Source organism: Procambarus clarkii, chromosome 3 (assembly GCF_040958095.1).
Source record: "Procambarus clarkii isolate CNS0578487 chromosome 3, FALCON_Pclarkii_2.0, whole genome shotgun sequence".
Classification (NCBI taxonomy): Eukaryota; Metazoa; Arthropoda; class Malacostraca; order Decapoda; family Cambaridae; genus Procambarus; species Procambarus clarkii.
Genome location: NC_091152.1, coordinates 11,579,222 through 11,600,530, shown reverse-complemented (window position 1 = coordinate 11,600,530; position 21,309 = coordinate 11,579,222). Strand labels below are relative to the sequence as shown.

Genomic DNA, 21,309 nt, shown 5'->3' with positions numbered 1-21,309 from the left:
AACCAATCCTAACCTATCCTAACCTAACCTAACTTAACCAAACCAAACCTAACCTAACCTAACCGACGCTTGGATCGTCGACTTGATTTGGCGTCACCAGCTTTTTATTTTCGTCTAATTTCTTTATAAAAAGATACTTTTTCAGATTAAAATTATGTTTTTTTGTGTTGTACATTCAGCACCAACATTATAATGAGTAAATATATCATATTTATTCATTACTAATGTATTGCCAGGAAGCTTTCTGAAGCTTGTGTAGCTTGTGGTAATTGGACGGACCGTCCCTCACCAAAATGGCGGCTCCCAACCTACTCCTCTTGATGTTATCTCACATTATACGCACGTTATATATAAATATCTACATTTGAGTTCACCATAGTGAACCACTAAGCTGGTATGGTAAGTGCAGTCAATAAAAGGTGGCCACACACAGTCAGAAGACGATGCCAACACCCTCATTCCCACAGCCTTACTCCTCCCTCCATGGAGCACTGCGCTAAATATCACCACAATCCTGCTATTATCAGAATCCTGGTCAGTTTTATCACAGTCAGGGGTCTTCTATAATACTATCATCGCTAAATAATAGAAGTATCATGTATATTATGACATTTGTAGGCGATGCTGTGGTCAAAAGCTGAATAGTGGTGCTGTGAGCTTGTGCTGCGTGCGCCAGCCTTGGTGGCTTATTCAATACTGATGCTCTAACACCCAAGAATGTTGGCCTGGAATTTTTTTCTAGGTGGCATCTTGCAACTATTTGACGTGGCTGTACTATAGCTGCCCCTATCCCAAGGTGGGGCATTTAAATTATAGCGCTAGACACGAAAGCACATATAAATGATGTGCGCGGTTTCAGTTTTGTCACTGATATCATATATATATGATATGCGTAACCTCAAGGTAGGCAAGGTATGCGCGGTTTAAGGGTTAATATTAGTGACTGAGGATGGAATATCCTGAGCAAGGGATGTCCCAATGGATGAGAAGAACCTATTAAATTCAATAGTAGTATCTGAGGCCAAAAGCACACCATCGTCATTGGATAGAAGAATTGTTTTTTGTCCAAAATCTTTTTTGGTCCTAATATTTATTTATTTATTTGTTTATTTATGCATATACAAGAATGTACATTAGGATTTTTTTTTTTTTTTTTGAGATATATACAAGAGTTGTTACATTCTTTTATAGCCACTAGTACGCGTAGCGTTTCGGGCAAGTCCCTGGAATACGATCCCCGCCGCGAAGAATCGTTTTTTCACCCAAGTACACATTTTACTGTTGCGTTAAACAGAGGCTACAGTTAAGGAATTGCGCCCAGTAAATCCTCCCCGGCCAGGATACGAACCCATGACATAGCGCTCGCGGAACGCCAGGCGAGTGTCTTACCACTACACCACGGAGACTGCAAATGATTGTGAGGATACATAATGGGGTAATTACAATCTTGTAAAGCCACTAGTACGCGCAGCGTTTCGGGCAGGTCCTTAATCTAAGAAAATTTTAAGTAGGTAAATACTTGCAAAATTTATAAAAAATGATAACAGTTACAAGGCAAGAAAAAAAAAGATGAGAGAAAATTGTAGGTATATTTAAGCACATAGGTAGCTCAGATTGATTGCAATGACAGCGTGAATGGTAGTTGACAAAAATTGGTAGGCACAATACAGCATATGGCTAGCACATAAAAGAAGACAGCAATGAACACAGTGATAAGGTTGTTTGGGTTAAATACATAAAAATTAGGAGATTGGGTAACACTAGGTACAGAGCAAATTTAAAGCTCAGTGTAGGAAACTAATTAGATGAAATTAGGTACTTTTTGGTTTTGCTTTTATATAAGGCAAAAGTTTGACAGCTTTTCAAATCACTAGGGAGTGAGTTCCATAGACTAGGTCCCTTAATTTGCATAGAGTGTTTACACAGATTAAGTTTGACCCTGGGGATATCAAAGAGATATTTATTTCTGGTGTGGTGATAATGGGTCCTATTACATCTGTCCAGGGAGAGTTTCAGAGCATGGTTTGCATTTAAGAACAGGGTTTTGTAGATGAAGTTGACAAGAGAATGTGTGGAGGGAGTTAATATTTAGCAAGTTTAGGGATTTAAACAAGGGAGCTGAGTGTTGTCTGAAAGCAGAGTTAGTTATTATTCTGATAGCAGATTTTTGCTGGGTGATGATGGGCTTAAGGTGGTTTGCAGTGGTAGACCCCCATGCACAGATACTATAATTAAGATAGGGGTAGATTAGTGCATAATATAGTGAGAGGAGAGCAGAGTTAGGAACATAATATCTGATTTTGGAGAGTATACCAACTGTCTTAGAGACTTTTTTAGTTATGTGTTGAATGTGGGTGCTGAAGTTGAGTCTCTTGTCTAGGAATAGGCCAAGAAACTTGCCATCATTTTTATTACTGATGTTAATGTTGTCTATCTGTAGCTGAATTGCATTTGATGATTTGCTTCCAAATAAGATGTAGTAAGACTTTTCTATGTTTAATGTTAGTTTGTTAGTTGACATCCATAAGTGGACTTTTTTTAATTCATTATTCACAACGTTATTTAGTGTATGTGGGTTGAGGTCTGAATAGATAAGGGTAGTATCGTCAGCAAACAATATAGGTTTAAGAATATTAGAGACATTAGGCAGATCGTTTATATATATAAGAAATATTAGAGGTCCTAAGATACTGCCCTGTGGCACTCCAACGGTAATTGGTAGAGTGGAAGAAGTTGTATCACTGATGGTTACATATTGGTGTCTGTCACTAAGATAGGATCGGATGTATTCAAGGGCAAGGCCTCGGATTACATAATGCTGCAGAGGAAGTAAGAGGTAGTTGTGATTAACAGTATCAAAGGCTTTTCTTAGGTCAATGAAGAGTCCAATCGGAAACTCATTTTTGTCAAGGGCTGAGTAGACTATGTCAAGGAGACTAATTTGGAATTAGTCACTAATAATTACTAATTAAAGACTAATAATTAAAAAAGAAATATTTGGGAGATAGTGCTACATGTTTTTTAATGTTGCCCTAATTTGGGCAACTTTAACCCTTACTACAAAAATTTATTTTTGTAGTATGTAATTTTGGCTCTTCTAATTATTTTAGACAGCATAAATGAGTAAATCTTTGACAATTTTTGTGTTTAACCTTTTATTTGTAATTTCTGCCATGTTCCCCCTTTTTTATTTTTATATTTTTCTCAACACATTATACTTTAATCTCAATTAGTATTAAGTTTTAGTCTTTAGTGTTTTTCCTGTCCGAAATGCTTTGCATAATAGTGGCTTTAGGCATTGTATGTACTAGCTCTATCTATAAATTCATCAATATTTGTATCACCTTTTGTATGTATGTACTTTACGTGAATAAAAATTTGAATTTGAATTTTTTTTTATTTGAAGAGTTTAATCCGGCGGACATAAACAATTATAGACCAATATCAAATCTACCCATTCTATCAAAAATATTTGAAAAATTTATTAACAAACAGCTCTATTCCTACCTCGTAAAATTCGACATACTCAGCCCCTGCCAGTTTGGCTTCCGGTCCCAAAAGAGCACCAACGATGTAATCATTAGTCTCCTTGACGTTATCTACTCAGCCCTTGACAAAAATGAGTTTCCGATTGGACTCTTCATTGACCTAAGAAAAGCCTTTGATACTGTTAATCACAACTACCTCTTACTTAAACTCCAGCATTATGGAATCCGAGGCCTTGCCCTTGACTACATCCGATCCTATCTTAGTGACAGACACCAATATGTAACCATCAATGATACAACTTCTTCCACTCTACCAATTACCATTGGAGTGCCACAGGGCAGCATCTTAGGACCTCTTCTATTTCTTATTTATTTATTTATTTATTTATTTATGCATATACAAGAATGTACATAAGGAATGTGAGGATACAAATATGGTAATTACAGTCTTGTAAAGCCACTAGCACGCACAGCGTTTCGGGCAGGTCCTTAATCTAAGAAAATTTTAAGGAGGTAAATACTTGCAAAATTTATAGACAAAAAAATGATAACAGATTACATGGAATGAAAAAAAAAGAAGATGAGAGAAAATTATAGGTACAGTATATTAAAGCACATAGGTAGCTATGATTGATTGCAATGACAGCTTAAAATGGTAGTTGACAACAAATTGGTAGGCACAATACAGCAGAAACAATATAAGATTGATTGCAATGACAGCTTGAATGGTAGTTGACAAAAATTGGTAGTCACAATACAGCATATGGCTAGCACATAAAAGAAGACAGCAATGAACACAATGATAAGGTTGTTTGATATTACATAAAAATTAGGAGATTGGGTAACACTAGGTACAGAGCAAATTTAAAGCTCAGTGTAGGAAACTAAATAGATGAAGTTAGGTACTTTTTGGTTTTGCTTTTAAATAAGGCAAAAGTTTTACAGTTTTTCAATTCACTAGGGAGTGAGTTCCATAGACTAGGTCCCTTAATTTGCATAGAGTGTTTACACAGATTAAGTTTGACCCTGGGGATATCAAAGAGATATTTATTTCTGGTGTGGTGACAATGGGTCCTATTACATCTGTCCAGGGAGAGTTTCAGAGCATGGTTTGCATTTAAGAACAGGGTTTTGTAAATGTAGTTGACACAAGAGAATGTGTGGAGGGAGTTAATATTTAGCAAGTTTAGGGATTTAAACAAGGGAGCTGAGTGTTGTCTGAAAGCAGAGTTAGTTATTATTCTGATAGCAGATTTTTGCTGTGTGATGATGGGCTTAAGGTGGTTTGCAGTGGTAGACCCCCATGCACAGATACTATAATTAAGATAGGGGTAGATTAGTGCATAATATAGTGAGAGGAGAGCAGAGTTAGGAACATAATATCTGATTTTGGAGAGTATACCAACTGTCTTAGAGACTTTCTTAGTTATGTGTTGAATGTGGGTGCTGAAGTTGAGTCTCTTGTCTAGGAATAGGCCAAGAAACTTGCCATCATTTCTATTACTGATGTTAATGTTGTCTATCTGTAGCTGAATTGCATTTGATGATTTGCTTCCAAATAAGATGTAGTAAGTCTTTTCGATGTTTAATGTTAGTTTGTTCGTTGACATCCATAAGTGGACTTTTTTTAATTCATTATTCACAACATTATTTAGTGTATGTGGGTTGAGGTTTGAATAGATAAGGGTAGTATCGTCAGCAACTACCCTTCTAAACATGTTAATTTGTGTCCCCTGAGCACGGAAAAAATAAAAAAAAATCGTAGGTGACATATTTTGGGCGCAACTGACCGAGGAAGTTTGGCAAAAACTGGGTGTTGACAGAGCGGTCGTCAGACCCGGTCAGCGTCACCCGCGCTGACAGGTGGGAGTTGCCACAAAGATATTATTACCTAATAATTCTATTGTCAACCAATGTCTGTTTTTTTTTAAGGAGTGCTGTTTGTCGACATAATTGTATTTGTGCTGCTTTTTCAGCTATGTTTTCATTTCTTGTTTTCATGCTACTCTTTATGCTCAATTAGTATTAAGCTTGTCATTTAAGTTTTTCATTTATTTATTTATTTATTTATTTATTTATTTATTTATATATATATACAAGATGGTACATTGGGTTTGTGAGAATACATTGGATAGTACAGTATTTACAGTCTTGTAAAGCCACTAGTATGCACAGCGTTTCGGGCAGGTCCTTAATCTAGCAGATAAATTTTAAGTAGGTAATTTCAATCAGAATTGATAAATGATAAAGATACATTACAAGAGAAAAATGAGATGAGAGAGATAAGTAGGTATATTAAAGCACATTGTTATACCATACAGCAGATTGACAGCACATATAAGACAGCAATGATCACAATGGTAAAGATGTTCAGATTGGGTACATAAAGGTTGGGAGACTGGGTAGCAAAAGATACAGATAAACAAGATTTATAAACACCATACAACAGATTGGCAGCACATATAAGAAAACAGCAATGATCACAATGGTAAAGATGTTCAAATTGGGAACATAAAGGTTGGGAGATTGGGTAGCAATTGATACAGTGCCATTTTAAGGCAAAAAGTGAAAAACTATGAAGATGAAATTAGGTACTTTTTAGTATTGATTTTGAATGATGTAAAAGTTGGACAGCTTTTCAATTCAGTAGGGAGTGAGTTCCATAAACTGGGTCCCTTTATTTGCATAGAGTGTTTACACAGATTAAGTTTAACTCTGGGGATATCAAAGAGATATTTATTTCTGGTGTGGTGATAATGGGTCCTATTACATCTGTCCAAGAAGAGTTTCAGACAAGGATTTGCCTGAAACAATTTCAGGGATTTCATGCCTGAAACACTTTGCGTAATAGTGGCTTTAGGCATTGTATGTACTAGCTCTACTTATAAGTCAACCAATTGTAGCGAGTAGATTATCCCAATAATATACTCGCTCCAAATATAGTGTTAATATTCCTGTCAACCTTTGGAGATGAATGAGGTGAGGCGTTGCCCGGGCAGCACGGTGAGGTGTTGCCCGAGCAATATAAGCGGCAAGAATAGCAAACATTAACTAGTCTACTTTCAAGTGTGGTCTAGAGCAGACACTTGCGAGATACTGTACCAACGCTCAGTGCGCTCAACTCACACCAACGTATCACCTGTGTACTTCTGTATATTCGACCAAATATATATATAGTATCTTAGTGTCTGTGTTTACTTGTCACCATACTTTACGTAACAATAGAACCGTTACACAATCTTTGTAAAAATTTCTTGTATGTATGTACCTTACCTAAATAAACATTTATTTATTTATTATTTATTTAATTGTTTCAATGTCTCCGATTGATTTTTTCTTAGTTTTTTTGCAGTAATATTATTCAATAGTGTGTATTGTAATATATTTATATAATAAAAGTGGTGAATAATCGCTATACTCAAAAGTATGATGTGCATATTAGCGATTCAATTATTATGTTTATAAAACAATAAACAAATAGTTTTGCTGCTATTACACTCTATACACAGGTTATATATAAGTATCTGCATGTTTTGGTCACCATAACGAACCACTAAGTTGGTATTGAGAGTCGAAAAGAAATGAAGAGTTGCCGCCACACACCAGCCAGCCACTCGCTGCCACTCCCTCAACACACGCACTAAACTTTCTCCCCCAACAATACCAGTTGTGGTGTTATTACACTATATACAGACGTTATATATAAGTATGTATATATTTTGTTCACCACAACTGTACAGCTAAGCTGATATAGTTAGTTCAGGCACTAAGAGTCGTCGCTACACACACAGTCAGCTGGCGGCTCCCTCACTCATTCAAGGTCACACGCACTAAACTTTCTCCCCCCAACAATACCGTTTGTGGTGTTATTACCCTATATACACATATTATATGTGTATATATGTATATATGTGTATGTGGGTCAAACTTAATCTGTGTAAACACTCTATGCAAATTAAGGGACCTAGTCTATGGAACTCACTCCCTAGTGAATTGAAAAACTGTAAAACTTTTGCCTTATTTAAAAGCAAAACCAAAAAGTACCTAACTTCATCTATTTAGTTTCCTACACTGAGCTTTAAATTTGCTCTGTACCTAGTGGTACCCAATCTCCTAATTTTTATGTAATATCAAACAACCTTATCATTGTGTTCATTGCTGTCTTCTTTTATGTGCTAGCCATATGCTGTATTGTGACTACCAATTTTTGTCAACTACCATTCAAGCTGTCATTGCAATCAATCTTATATTGTTTCTGCTGTATTGTGCCTACCAATTTGTTGTCAACTACCATTTTAAGCTGTCATTGCAATCAATCATAGCTACCTATGTGCTTTAATATACTGTACCTATAATTTTCTCTCATCTTTTTTTTTTCATTCCATGTAATCTGTTATCATTTTTTTTGTCTATAAATTTTGCAAGTATTTACCTCCTTAAAATTTTCTTAGATTAAGGACCTGCCCGAAACGCTGCGCGTGCTAGTGGCTTTACAAGACTGTAATTACCATAATTGTATCCTCACATTCCTTATGTACATTCTTGTATATGCATAAATAAATAAATAAATAAATAATATAAATATCTACATGTTTTATGCACCGTAACTGTACACCTAAGCTTGTAGTGCGCCCAAAGAGCATAGTGGCCACCCTCTAAACAGCTAGACAAATCGTGCAGACGACGTCACCTCCGTCACCCAAATGGCTCATCCCAGCATAATCCTTTTGCTGTTATTACACTAATACACACATTATATATAAGTATCTACATTTGTGTTCACCATAGAGAACCACTAAGCTGGTATGGTGAATGCAAACAATAACAGGTGGCCACACAATCAGTAAAAGATGTTGTCTCCCTCCATCTCTCAGCATCACTCCTCCCACAGCGCTAATTATTACAACAATCCTGCTATTATCATAACCCTGGTTATTTATATCACAGTCATGGGTCATCTGTAATATTGTCATCGCTAAATAATAACAATGATATATTTATTTTGACATTTTTCGGCGATGCTGTGGTCACAAGCTGAACAGCAATGCTGTTTGCTCATGCTGCGTGCGCCGGCCTTGGTTGCTCTAACAGTACTGTGCCTCTCACACCTGAGAATATTGCCCACGATTTTTTTTTTAAATGGCATCTGTTTACAAGAGCCCTGAGGAAGCTACTGTGAACCCCGTGTAGCCGCGGGCCATTTGAATCAGGCCTAGCACCCTATGGCGTATATATACGCCATGCGCACCATGGGACATGTTACTCAGGGCGTATATATACGCCATGCGCAGTTTAAGGGTTAATCCAACAAACTTTGTAAAATCTCTTTATGTATGTACCTTACCTAAATAAACATTTATTTATTTATTTATTTATTATTATTATTTATGGTGAGGAGGGGGGGGGGGAGGAGGAGAGGTGTGGTGGATATGGATGACACTATGGATACCACTTCTTTTTCTAAATTTTTCAAACTATCCCCTGCTTGGCTTAAAGTCTATCGTATCTGCACTCATTCCAGGGGTTTTCTTTACAAGGTCTTCGTGCAATACCCTGGCTTTCTCACAAATGATGGCCTCTGAAACACTATCACCTGCTAATTCTTTGTTGTGTATCCAAATTAATACCAACTTTTCCACTTTTTCAAGTATTTGTGGTCTTTGTTTCTTGATCGTTCTTACGCCTTTTGCCACTTTAGCACTCATAATGTCCTTTTACTTGCTAAGTATAGTGCATATCGTTGACTTGGCTTTGTTGTACTGCCTACAAAGTTCAACAACACATGTATCATTTTCATGCTTCCGAATGATCTCTTGTTTTTCCTCTTTTGTCATCCTCACATGTGCTTTCTTGCCTTGATCCTTACCACTGGCTTTCTTGGGACCCATGGTGATATATATAACAACTTTTATGGTCAAATAACCAAAAATCCAACAAAAAACTCAAAATGCAGGTGAAGAATTGACGTGGGATAGTCGCTGGGTGCAAGGCACTGGTAAACTGAGGGGTGAGGGGCGACGATCGCCGTACCACCACGCGCTAGTTTGGCCTGTACGCGTATCAACAAACTCAGATTCTGAGGCAAATTTTCAGAGGAAATCCTGCTCGTATTCCAAAAAACTCTTATACAGGGACACTCGTATTCCGAGGTACCGCTGTATTTGGCTAAAATTTCTGGTAGCAGATAATTTTGAATGAAATATGTACACATCATTGGAGCATTGGTTACAGAATTGTCTCTGAATTCACATATCTTTTCGCATTGCATCACAGTAATGGAGGGTGTGTGAATAATTTTGTTGACAGTTTTTTTTTTTTTTTTGAGATATATACAAGAGTTGTTACGTTCTTGTACAGCCACTAGTACGCATAGCGTTTCGGGCAAGTCCCTGGAATACGACCGCCACAAAAAATCTTTTTTACAACCAAGTACACATTTTACTGTTGAGTTAAACAGAGGCTACAGTTAAGGATTTGCGCCCAGTAAATCCTCCCCAGCCAGGATACGAACCCATGACAAAGCGCTCGCGGAATGCCAGGCGAGTGTCTTACCACTACACCACGGAGACCGGTTAAACAGTCATAAACAGTCAGTCATGCATGACTGTTTGCATAAGAGTCATGCACAAGTTTACATTTGGTCAGGTCTACATCGGCAGATAATGAGAATTCCCAGAGATACTTGTAACCGAGTCTAAGCCGAGCAGTAGTAACATCTTCAAGTCTGCTGATTTTATTGGATGAACCATAGATGTGTGGCTCCTCTTGCATGATAGTAAGAGGAGCCACACATCTATGGTTCATCCAATAAAATCAGCAGGCTCCATCACACTACCAGGTGCTCCACCACACTACCAGGTGCTCAGTTTGAGCGCCATCTTTAAAGTTACTTCAGTAGCACAGGAAGAAAGAAATGACACACTATTTATAGGTTTTTGCACAATTATTGCACATTTAGAAGTCTTGGCGAGAGTGGTAGCCGTTGAAGCAGTCGACAGCACACAAAGGGACTGCACACACTTCACACCATGTTTGCACAAGTTTACGTTTCTGACCTCTCCTTTTTGTTGTTTTACAAACTAAGCAATCACGTTAGCCTATTGCAAGCTTTCCAGCTGGTGGCAAATGTTTTAGTCTGTGTGCTTGAAAGGCCTCCATGTGAGCAAGCCTGGGTGTAGCAGCATGCTGCAACACTGGGTTCATGATGGGTCTTTGTATGCCAGGAACATCTTTGCCAAACTTTGCTAATAACTGTGTCCCAAGTGTAAAAGCAAATGAAAGGAAACTTGGTTTATGTCCAATTTTCATCAGATACATATTGTAGCAGTTCAGCATGCTCATGTCAACACGATGAAAAAACACTTTTTTCGTCCACTTCAATGTTTTCCGCACACACTCGACAGTGCCCACCATCATGTCAGATTTATCAACCAAATGCATGTTGATATTATAGTCAAGAACACAATCTGGCTTATATACTGGTTCTTGCGTTACTCGGTTCACCTTGCCACTGTTCACCATTGTACTATCATGAACGGTTGTCAGCAAGTTCACTTCTCTCTTGTCTTTCCACCTAACTGAGAGTATTTGATCACGTTTTCTTAGTTCGTAGTCACCAACTTCAAATTTATTGTCAAACACTGGCATTTCCCTTCTTTTTGGCTTTACTGTGCCAACCAATTCAGTTCTATTTTCAATCAGGAACCTAGCTAGCATGGGACTAGTATAGTAGTTATTCGTGTACAAAATGTGGCCCTTGTTCATCCATGGTGCCATCAGTGACTTCACCACACTACGTGAGAAACCATGTTGGTCGTTTCCGGGAATGTCAACATCGCTAGCAGAATACAGAATCATGTGTAACACGTAACCTGTTTTACAGTCACAAAGAACAAAGAATTTCAATCCAAATCTGTTGCGTTTGGAGGGAATATACTGCTTGAAGGAAACAAGTCCTTTGAAAAGCACAAGGGATTCGTCAGTCACCAGCTTCTCTGCTGGTACATAATCTCTGAACTTTCCATTCACTTCATTCATATAGTGCTTGTCTCGCCAAAGTCTATCATCCTCTGTCCGGTCCTCATTACTTGCAAAATGTAGACACCTGAGGGGTATCCGAAACCAGTCTTGGGACATATATTTCCCGAAGAAAGGTGTTGGAGTAGTCTGGTCTTTACTCCAATAATCAGTGATAGCGTATTTGACACAATGCTTCAACATACATATTGCTAAAAATACATACATTTCACCTACAGTTGTGTTTTTCCAATGCTGCAATCGTGAATATTCTGTTATCTCTTTTCCACTGAGATGAGCCGCATGAAGGTTCATTTGGTTTACAATATATTCCATGAGCGGCTCATCATAAAATGTTGTAAAATATTCCATTTCACGCATGTCCTCACCATTATCCGGGAAAAAGTCTGTAATCCCACTGTCTTTGTTGTCAAAGGCAGGAATTAGAGGAATAAAATCGTAACCATCACTCCACACAAGTACACCTGATGTCCTGCGAGACGCAACAGCGGCACGACGGCGAGGAAGCATTGCACATCGTGGACCAGGATTTGAAGCTCATCTTCGCAAAGTTCAGCTGCTACGTGAACGTGAGGGTCTTGGTTCCTCAAGTGGTGCTATACGGTGGCGCTTGGCTGGGCGAGACGCTGCTGACGCAACAAATTCTCGCCCAGTCACACCATTGGTACTAGCAACAGGTGCAGTAACACTATGCTCTGAATCCACTTCACTAAATCAAGAAAATGAGTCACCTTCCTCTGACTTATTTTATTTTTATTTATTTTATTTTATTTATGCATATACAAGAATGTACATAAGGAATGTGAGGATACAAATATGGTAATTACAGTCTTGTAAAGCCACTAGCACGCACAGCGTTTCGGGCAGGTCCTTAATCTAAGAAAATTTTAAGGAGGTAAATACTTGCAAAATTTATAGACAAAAAATGATAACAGATTACATGGAATGAAAAAAAAAGATGAGAGAAAATTATAGGTACAGTATATTAAAGCACATAGGTAGCTATGATTGATTGCAATGACAGCTTAAAATGGTAGTTGACAACAAATTGGTAGGCACAATACAGCAGAAACAATATAAGATTGATTGCAATGACAGCTTGAATGGTAGTTGACAAAAATTGGTAGTCACAATACAGCATATGGCTAGCACATAAAAGAAGACAGCAATGAACACAATGATAAGGTTGTTTGATATTACATAAAAATTAGGAGATTGGGTAACACTAGGTACAGAGCAAATTTAAAGCTCAGTGTAGGAAACTAAATAGATGAAGTTAGGTACTTTTTGGTTTTGCTTTTAAATAAGGCAAAAGTTTTACAGTTTTTCAATTCACTAGGGAGTGAGTTCCATAGACTGGGTCCCTTAATTTGCATAGAGTGTTTACACAGATTAAGTTTGACCCTGGGGATATCAAAGAGATATTTATTTCTGGTGTGGTGATAATGGGTCCTATTACATCTGTCCAGGGAGAGTTTCAGAGCATGGTTTGCACCCAAAATATCCTTATACTCTAAATAAACACAGGAACTGTGTAGTCATGGGTGGATTGGAGTAGACACTGGGCGAGGTGGTACAGGTGAGCATGTAGGCCTCGCCATGGGAGGAGGCTGTATCTCATTTTCACTGTCTGTGCTATCATCAGTCAATTGTGTGTAGTCCTTATCATTGCCAGAGTCATCAAAATCACTTTCCTCACCATCAGAAAATAGTCTCTAGTTATTTGCTCCTGGCTAAGTGATTGCATGGTGCATGCCCGGGAGGCATTTGGTAGTGCGCTTGCCATGGTGACCGCTGGGTAACTGGGTCCTCCCATGCGTTGGTAGCATGAACTGGATTTTTTTACAAAATGGCGGCTGTTTACTATAGCCCCTGGGCAGCGTATGCCCCCCCCCCCCACCTCACTGGCCATTCATATCTTGCTTGGTACTCCAACATGTTATATGACATGATGCGCAATTTATTGCAACTAAACATGTCATATGATGTGTTGCGCAGTTTAAGGGTTAAATAAGCATTATTCTGAGATGAATATTGTGGGTTTCAAGCTCGACAAAATTTGAAAAATGCAACTTTTATACAACTACAAATATCTTCGGTTTTACTTTAAATATTGTTCTGGTTTAGGTTTCACATACAAGTCCTGTTTCTGTTGTTCTTCTGACATATAGAGATGTTTAGTTTAATACGTTATCAAGATGTTTTCAACACTATTTTTGGGCATTTGCCGATTCCAACATGGGCGACCATTTTGGAAACGCAACACATGGGTAGACTCAATTGACAATCTGGTCAGATTCTAACAGGGGTTCAATTAATTGTTCCAGAGACAAGGGGGGCTGTTATATTAGTCCATATGTGGTCCAGGGTTGTAACAGATGTTTGAGTGATTCGTGTGGGCTTGGTGATTGTGGGGATTAGCATAAAGGAGTTCATGCTATTTAGGAAGTATTTGACTTGGGGACTATTTTGTTGACAGAGGTCAATGTTGAAGTTTTAGGATCATCTAGAATGATGTAATTTTTGTTGTGTTTGCTGTTTCTGATTAGGTTTCTTATATTAATTGAGAATGTAGTTGTATTAGTATTGTGAAATATAGAAATAGCTCCAATAGTTATTGACGATTTAAAGGATTTGAACGAGAATTGAGCAACAGGTATATTCACAGCAGTCGTCACTATATCTAATAACACTTGTGCAATTGAAGTCATCTTGATAATAGATAGCTGTACCACCCTTTTTGTCAGGCCTATAGTTGCATATGACTTTATACAGGGCTAAGTTGTATAGTTGGGTATGGTCTTTACTTAGCCATGTTTATGTTAAGATAATGAAAGTGGAAGAGTAGTAGATGGTTGGAACAAGCTAAGTGAGAATGTGGTTGAGGCCTAAACCGTCAGTAATGCCAAAGCGTTATGTGACAGAGTGCTGGGAAGATGGGACACCACGAGCATAAATCTCATCCTGTAACTACACTTAGTAATTATACAACTCACAGTTATCACAGTTGTCACCGTAGAAGCCAGGGCAGCAGCCATACTCCGTATCCTGCACCTCCTTAAACGACGTCACATATCGGGGCCGCGTCATCGTCCTGAATAGGGTAGAGTGATGGCTCAGCTGAGAGGTCAGAAAAAAAAATGATGGATAAAGAAGAGGGAAGGTGAGGGGGGCAAAGAATAGGTAAGTTGAGGGGAAAAAGGAATTAGGGATGTTGAGGGACAAAAATGGGAAGTTAGAGCAAAATGGAGAGGTTAGGGGCAAAGAGGGGGATGGGAATCATTCACCATCTTTCACTGAACAACCTTATACAATCAACACAACATGGATTTGTTAAAAACAGATTCTACCTTACAAATTTGCTCACATTTTTTTAAAAGGTAATCAGCTACTCAGATAAAGGCCTTGTGGTGGATGTAGTATATGTGGATTTTGCTAAAGCTTTCAATCAGGTACCACTATGAAAGACTGGCAAGGAAATTACAGGCCCATGGAATAAATGGTAAAATATTTAAATGGATAAAACAATGGTTGAAGGAAAAAAACAAAGGGTTGTGCTAAATGGAAATGAATCTGAGAAATGTGATAAGGGGGTGCGCCACAGGGGACCATTTTGGAACCTACCCATTTTGTCATATACATCAATGACATATATGAGAATATTACAAACCGCATCATAAAATTTACAGATGACACAAAGATTTATGGTAAAGTTGGAAATGATGACGATATTGAAGCCTTACAAAGAGATCTACATTAACTCCACAAATGGTCAGAAGACTGGAAAATGCTTTTAACCCTTTAACTGTGCGGCCAATAAATATTACACCCCCCAGTGCGCAAGAAATAAATTCTCGTGAAAAAATTCTTTTTTGTTCTGAAAGTGTGAAAAACCCCTCCCTGTATATGGGTATAGCAACGGAATTTCGAAATTGTACTTACTTTGGCTGCTATGGGGTCCATAAAGTGGCGCATGATGTCATCATTCCCCATGCGCCTGTGCAGTAAGCTCGCGGGGCCAGTGGGGCGCCCGGGGCGGGGCGCGCGAGTTGCCGCAAATATAATTTTGTTCATTTTTTGAGCACAGTTCCAAATACATTTTATTTGTTTTTACGTGCTAATCCTATGTATAATGAACACGAAAACTATATTATGGCAGTAAAACATCCGTACTGTCCAAGGACACTGTGTTACGTGCATGACACTTGTGTACACATATGTTGCACATATTTACCATGTATCATGCTAATTTATGTATATATACAATCTATTTACAGACTATACACTGTCACACACTATATACATTCACCATCAACACATTTAGAACACAGCGAGTGTGAGCAGCCACACCCAGCCAGCCCTCCCTCACTCCTCCAACATTGTATTCGCCAACATTGTTCCTCCCATCATACAGTTATTCACACCAATGTTTCATGTTCATTTATGTATATATACAACATGTGTACACACTATGCACTGTCACACACTATATACATTTACCATCAACACATTCAGAACATCGCGAGTGTGAGCAGCCACACCCAAACAGCCCTTCCTCACTCCAACATCTTACTCGCCACATTGCTCCTCCCACCATACTGTTATTGTTTTCATAACACTATTTACACATGTTATACATACTTATCTACATGTTTTATTTACCAGAACTATGCAAGTAACCCAGTATTGTGTCCAAACCGTACAGTGGCCACCATATACTGCATGAGAAATCACACAGCAGACAACGCTACAATTACGACGTCACCTCCCTCACCAACATTGCTCCACTCAACATACTCCTGTTGCTATTATTACACTATATACACAAACTGTATATACCCATGTACATGTGTGTTCCCCATAGCGAACCACGAAGCTAGTATGCTGAGCAAAACAAGAGGGGCTGCCACACAGTGAGGCTACCTCAATTCTCTCCCTTCCTCCCTCACCAAAAATCCTCCTTCCACAATACTACGCACAACGCTAATTATAACCACAAACCTGGTCACTAATTTCTGTAAATTAATAATTGACCACAAGTTTATTTTGAAAAGGAACCTAAGAAGTCGTTTGAAGATTCTTAGATGGACAAAATAATGCTGTGGTGCTGTGGCTAGCGCTGTGAACATCGTGAACAGCATTGAATCACTGATATTTGAACATTGTACCCAGTCATTATCATACTCAGGCTCTTCTATAATACTATCATGGCTAAATAATACAGGTTATATACATATTTTGACATATATACATATATTTTCATATACATATTTTTACAGTCTCCGTGGTGTAGTGGTAAGACACTCGCCTGGCGTTCTGTGAGCGCTATGTCATGGGTTCGTATCCTGGCCGGGGAGGATTTACTGGGCGCAATTCCTTAACCGTAGCCTCTGTTTAACGCAACAGTAAAATGTGTACTTGGATGAAAAAACGATTCTTCGCGGCAGGGGATCGTATTCCAGGGACCTGCCCGAAACGCTACGCATACTAGTGGCTGTACAAGAATGTAACAACTCTTGTATCTCTCTCTCTCAAAAAAAAAAAAAAAAAATTATTAGGCGATGCTGTGGTCACACGCTGAACAGCAGAGCTGTGCGCTCATGCTGCGAACGCCAGCCTTGGTTGCTCACTCACTACTGAGGCTCTCACACCCAGAAATGTGGACCATGATTTTTTTTTAAAGATGGCATCTGTTTACAAGAGCCCTGAGGAAGCTGATGTGAACCCCATGTAGCCGCATGAGTTTTGAATGGAATGTGAAAAATAAAAACACCCGGAGGTGCGTTGCGCACCTGAAGCCTGAGCCTGCAGGCGTGTTGCGCAGTTAAAGGATTAATATTGACAAAGGCAAGATCGTGCATGTGGGGCATAACAACCCACGTCTCGACTACTAAATTAATAGCATTACGTTACAGCAGATTGGTAAAGAAAGGACCCTTTGAATCAAGATCCACCATTCATTAAAAGTTGCACAACAGGTGGGTGCAGCAGTCAAAAGAGCTAACCAAACTGTAGCGAGTAGATTATCCCAATAATATACTCGCTCCAAATATAGTGTTAATGTTCCTGTCAACCTTTGGAGATGAATGAGGTGAGGCGTTGCCCGGGCAACACGGTGAGATGCCGGAGCAATATAAGCAGCGGTGTAGCGAACATTAACTAGTCTACTTTCAAGTGTGGTCTAGAGCAGACACTTGCGAGATACTGTACCGACGCTCAGTGCGCTCAACTCACACCAAAGTATCACCGGTGTACTTCTGTATATTCGACCAAATATATATATAGTATCTTAGTGTCTGTGTTTATTTGTCACCATACTTTACGTAACAATAGAACCGTTACATTGGTGACCCAGTGAGTGAAAAAGAACACCTAGTCACAAACTAGATCTTCGTCATGGATTTATCTACCAGGTTTCCAGCATACAACGCAGATGATTCAGAATTTTGGTTCATGCAGATGGAGGCTATTTTCGACCTTCACGAAGTTTCGACGATACCCAGCCACGATGGACTACAACATGGACTCTCACTGGACCTCTACTGCTACTGTTTGCTGTGATGGAACACTGCCAACACCCTCGCCACAGCTATTTTCATCGCGTCCATCTCTGCATTTTCATCTACTACGGCTTGCTGCTCCACGATCGTTACTCACTCATCTGACAGCCTCATCAATGATTACATCATGTTGGATCTACAGCTTGTCCTGCCGACTCTCCGTCGCTGCCAGGGCACTGCTTGTCCTACGCCCACGACAGCTGCTCTGTCATCAGATTCGTCTACACGTTCACTGCATTTTGATACTCGGCCGACTCAAGCCCTTTGCGCAGTACAGGACTTACAGCTTGCGTTTCCGACACTTCGTCGCCTTCAGGACAATTCAGCTCTAGATGTGATTACCTCGTTGTCCTAACTACGTGCCTACATTACCTCCTAATGTCCTGGTGCCCGAGCCCATCCGCCCCGGATCTAAATGCTCCACCAGCGACCCAAGGACGCAACAATTATGCACATTCTTCTCTCCTGCTACACCGAGCTTGTCCACACACTGCCTACATCTTTTGGTACCAGACTACAATTTCCACAGTCAACAATGTAGTACTCGGCGTGTACAGTCCTAATCAACCCAAGACGCTACAGCTTCGACACAGAGCAGACAGCAGACTACGACCGCATCGAGCCGCCACGCTCTCGCTCCCCGAGTTTAGACACTCACAAATCTCAATCGAGCCGCCACGCTCTCCCACATAGAGCTCCACGACTCCGGCCTCACTCAGCTCTCTGCTCTGCTCCAGGCTTCGTCTCAACGTCTGCGACACTGCTAAATCCAGAGACACATCCGCCGACTACGCAGTTCCCTTTTCGACCCCAGTTACCAGCCGCACCACAACCTGATCCTACGACAACGGACGATCCTGTACGACCTCTCACCCTACAACCCCAGTTACCAGCCGCACCACAACCTGATCCTGCGACGACGGACGATCCTGTGCGACCTCCCACCCTACGACCCCAGTTAGATGACATCAGCGAAGAGGAGGAAGTTAACTTTGATGGTTATGTAACGCGAGCAGGGCGTACAATTCGCCGACCAGCTAAGTTCCTTGATCAAGTATTTTTCCTTTCATCCCCTGGGAGGGGGAGTTCTGTAGTGAGTAGATTATCCCAATAATATACTCGCTCCAAATATAGTGTTAATGTTCCTGTCAACCTTTGGAGATGAATGAGGTGAGGCGTTGCCCGGGCAACACGGTGAGATACCCGAGCAATATAAGCAGCGGTGTAGCGAACATTAACTAGTCTACTTTCAAGTGTGGTCTAGAGCAGACACTTGCGAGATACTGTACCGACGCTCAGTGCGCTCAACTCACACCAAAGTATCACCGGTGTACTTCTGTATATTCGACCAAATATATATATAGTATCTTAGTGTCTGTGTTTATTTGTCACCATACTTTACGTAACAATAGAACCGTTACAAAACTCTTGGGATAATCTAGCATACCTTTGACTATAAGAAAAAGAATTTTGCAAGTATTTACCTCCTTAAAATTTTCTTAGATTCAGGACCTGCCCGAAACGCTGCGCGTGCTAGTGGCTTTACAAGACTGTAATTACCATATTTGTATCCTCACATTCCTTATGTACATTCTTGTATATGCATAAATAAATAAATAAAATAAATAAAGAAGGTAATGGTTCAACTGAATAAATCTCTGGTGTGTCCCTACTTAGATTACAGTATCCAAGCATGGAGACCTCATTTTCAGAAGGACATAGTTACTCTGGAGAAGGTGCAACTCCGGGCAACAAAAGTCATTCCAGAGTTAAGCCATCTCACATATCAGGAATGCTTGAAGGCCACAGGGCTAACAACACTGCAAACCAGGCATTTATTTATTTATTTATTTATTTATTTATGCATATACAAGAATGTACATAAGGAATGTGAGGATACAATTATGGTAATTACAGTCTTGTAAAGCCACTAGCACGCACAGCGTTTCGGGCAGGTCCTTAATCTAAGAAAATTTTAAGGAGGTAAATACTTGCAAAATTTATAGACAAAAAAATGATAACAGATTACATGGAATGAAAAAAAAAAAGATGAGAGAAAATTATAGGTACAGTATATTAAAGCACATAGGTAGCTATGATTGATTGCAATGACAGCTTAAAATGGTAGTTGACAACAAATTGGTAGGCACAATACAGCAGAAACAATATAAGATTGATTGCAATGACAGCTTGAATGGTAGTTGACAAAAATTGGTAGTCACAATACAGCATATGGCTAGCACATAAAAGAAGACAGCAATGAACACAATGATAAGGTTGTTTGATATTACATAAAAATTATGAGATTGGGTACCACTAGGTACAGAGCAAATTTAAAGCTCAGTGTAGGAAACTAAATAGATGAAGTTAGGTACTTTTTGGTTTTGCTTTTAAATAAGGCAAAAGTTTTACAGTTTTTCAATTCACTAGGGAGTGAGTTCCATAGACTAGGTCCCTTAATTTGCATAGAGTGTTTACACAGATTAAGTTTGACCCTGGGGATATCAAAGAGATATTTATTTCTGGTGTGGTGATAATGGGTCCTATTACATCTGTCCAGGGAGAGTTTCAGAGCATGGTTTGCATTTAAGAACAGGGTTTTGTAAATGTAGTTGACACAAGAGAATGTGTGGAGGGAGTTAATATTTAGCAAGTTTAGAGATTTAAACAAGGGAGCTGAGTGTTGTCTGAAAGCAGAGTTAGTTATTATTCTGATAGCAGATTTTTGCTGTGTGATGATGGGCTTAAGGTGGTTTGCAGTGGTAGACCCCCATGCACAGATACCATAATTAAGATAGGGGTAGATTAGTGCATAATATAGTGAGAGGAGAGCAGAGTTAGGAACATAATATCTGATTTTGGAGAGTATACCAACTGTCTTAGAGACTTTCTTAGTTATGTGTTGAATGTGGGTGCTGAAGTTGAGTCTCTTGTCTAGGAATAGGCCAAGAAACTTGCCATCATTTTTATTACTCATGTTAATGTTGTCTATCTGTAGCTGAATTGCATTTGATGATTTGCTTCCAAATAAGATGTAGTAAGTCTTTTCAATGTTTAATGTTAGTTTGTTCGTTGACATCCATAAGTGGACTTTTTTTAATTCATTATTCACAACATTATTTAGTGTATGTGGGTTGAGGTTTGAGTAGATAAGGGTAGTATCGTCAGCAAACAATATAGGTTTGAGAATATTAGAGACATTAGGCAGATCGTTTATATATATA

General features: G+C 39.2%; 1 protein-coding gene across 2 annotated transcripts in view; it reads right to left on the bottom strand.

The window, feature by feature from the left end:
• Window positions 1–21,309, bottom strand: part of LOC123760948 (uncharacterized) — a 709,495-nt gene that overhangs the window by 145,748 nt on the left and 542,438 nt on the right. For both annotated transcript variants that reach the window (XM_069329132.1, XM_069329138.1), the window contains exon 4: window positions 14,522–14,619. In XM_069329132.1, the coding sequence (XP_069185233.1) occupies window positions 14,522–14,619 (98 nt within the window). The remainder of the gene's footprint in view (window positions 1–14,521; window positions 14,620–21,309) is intronic.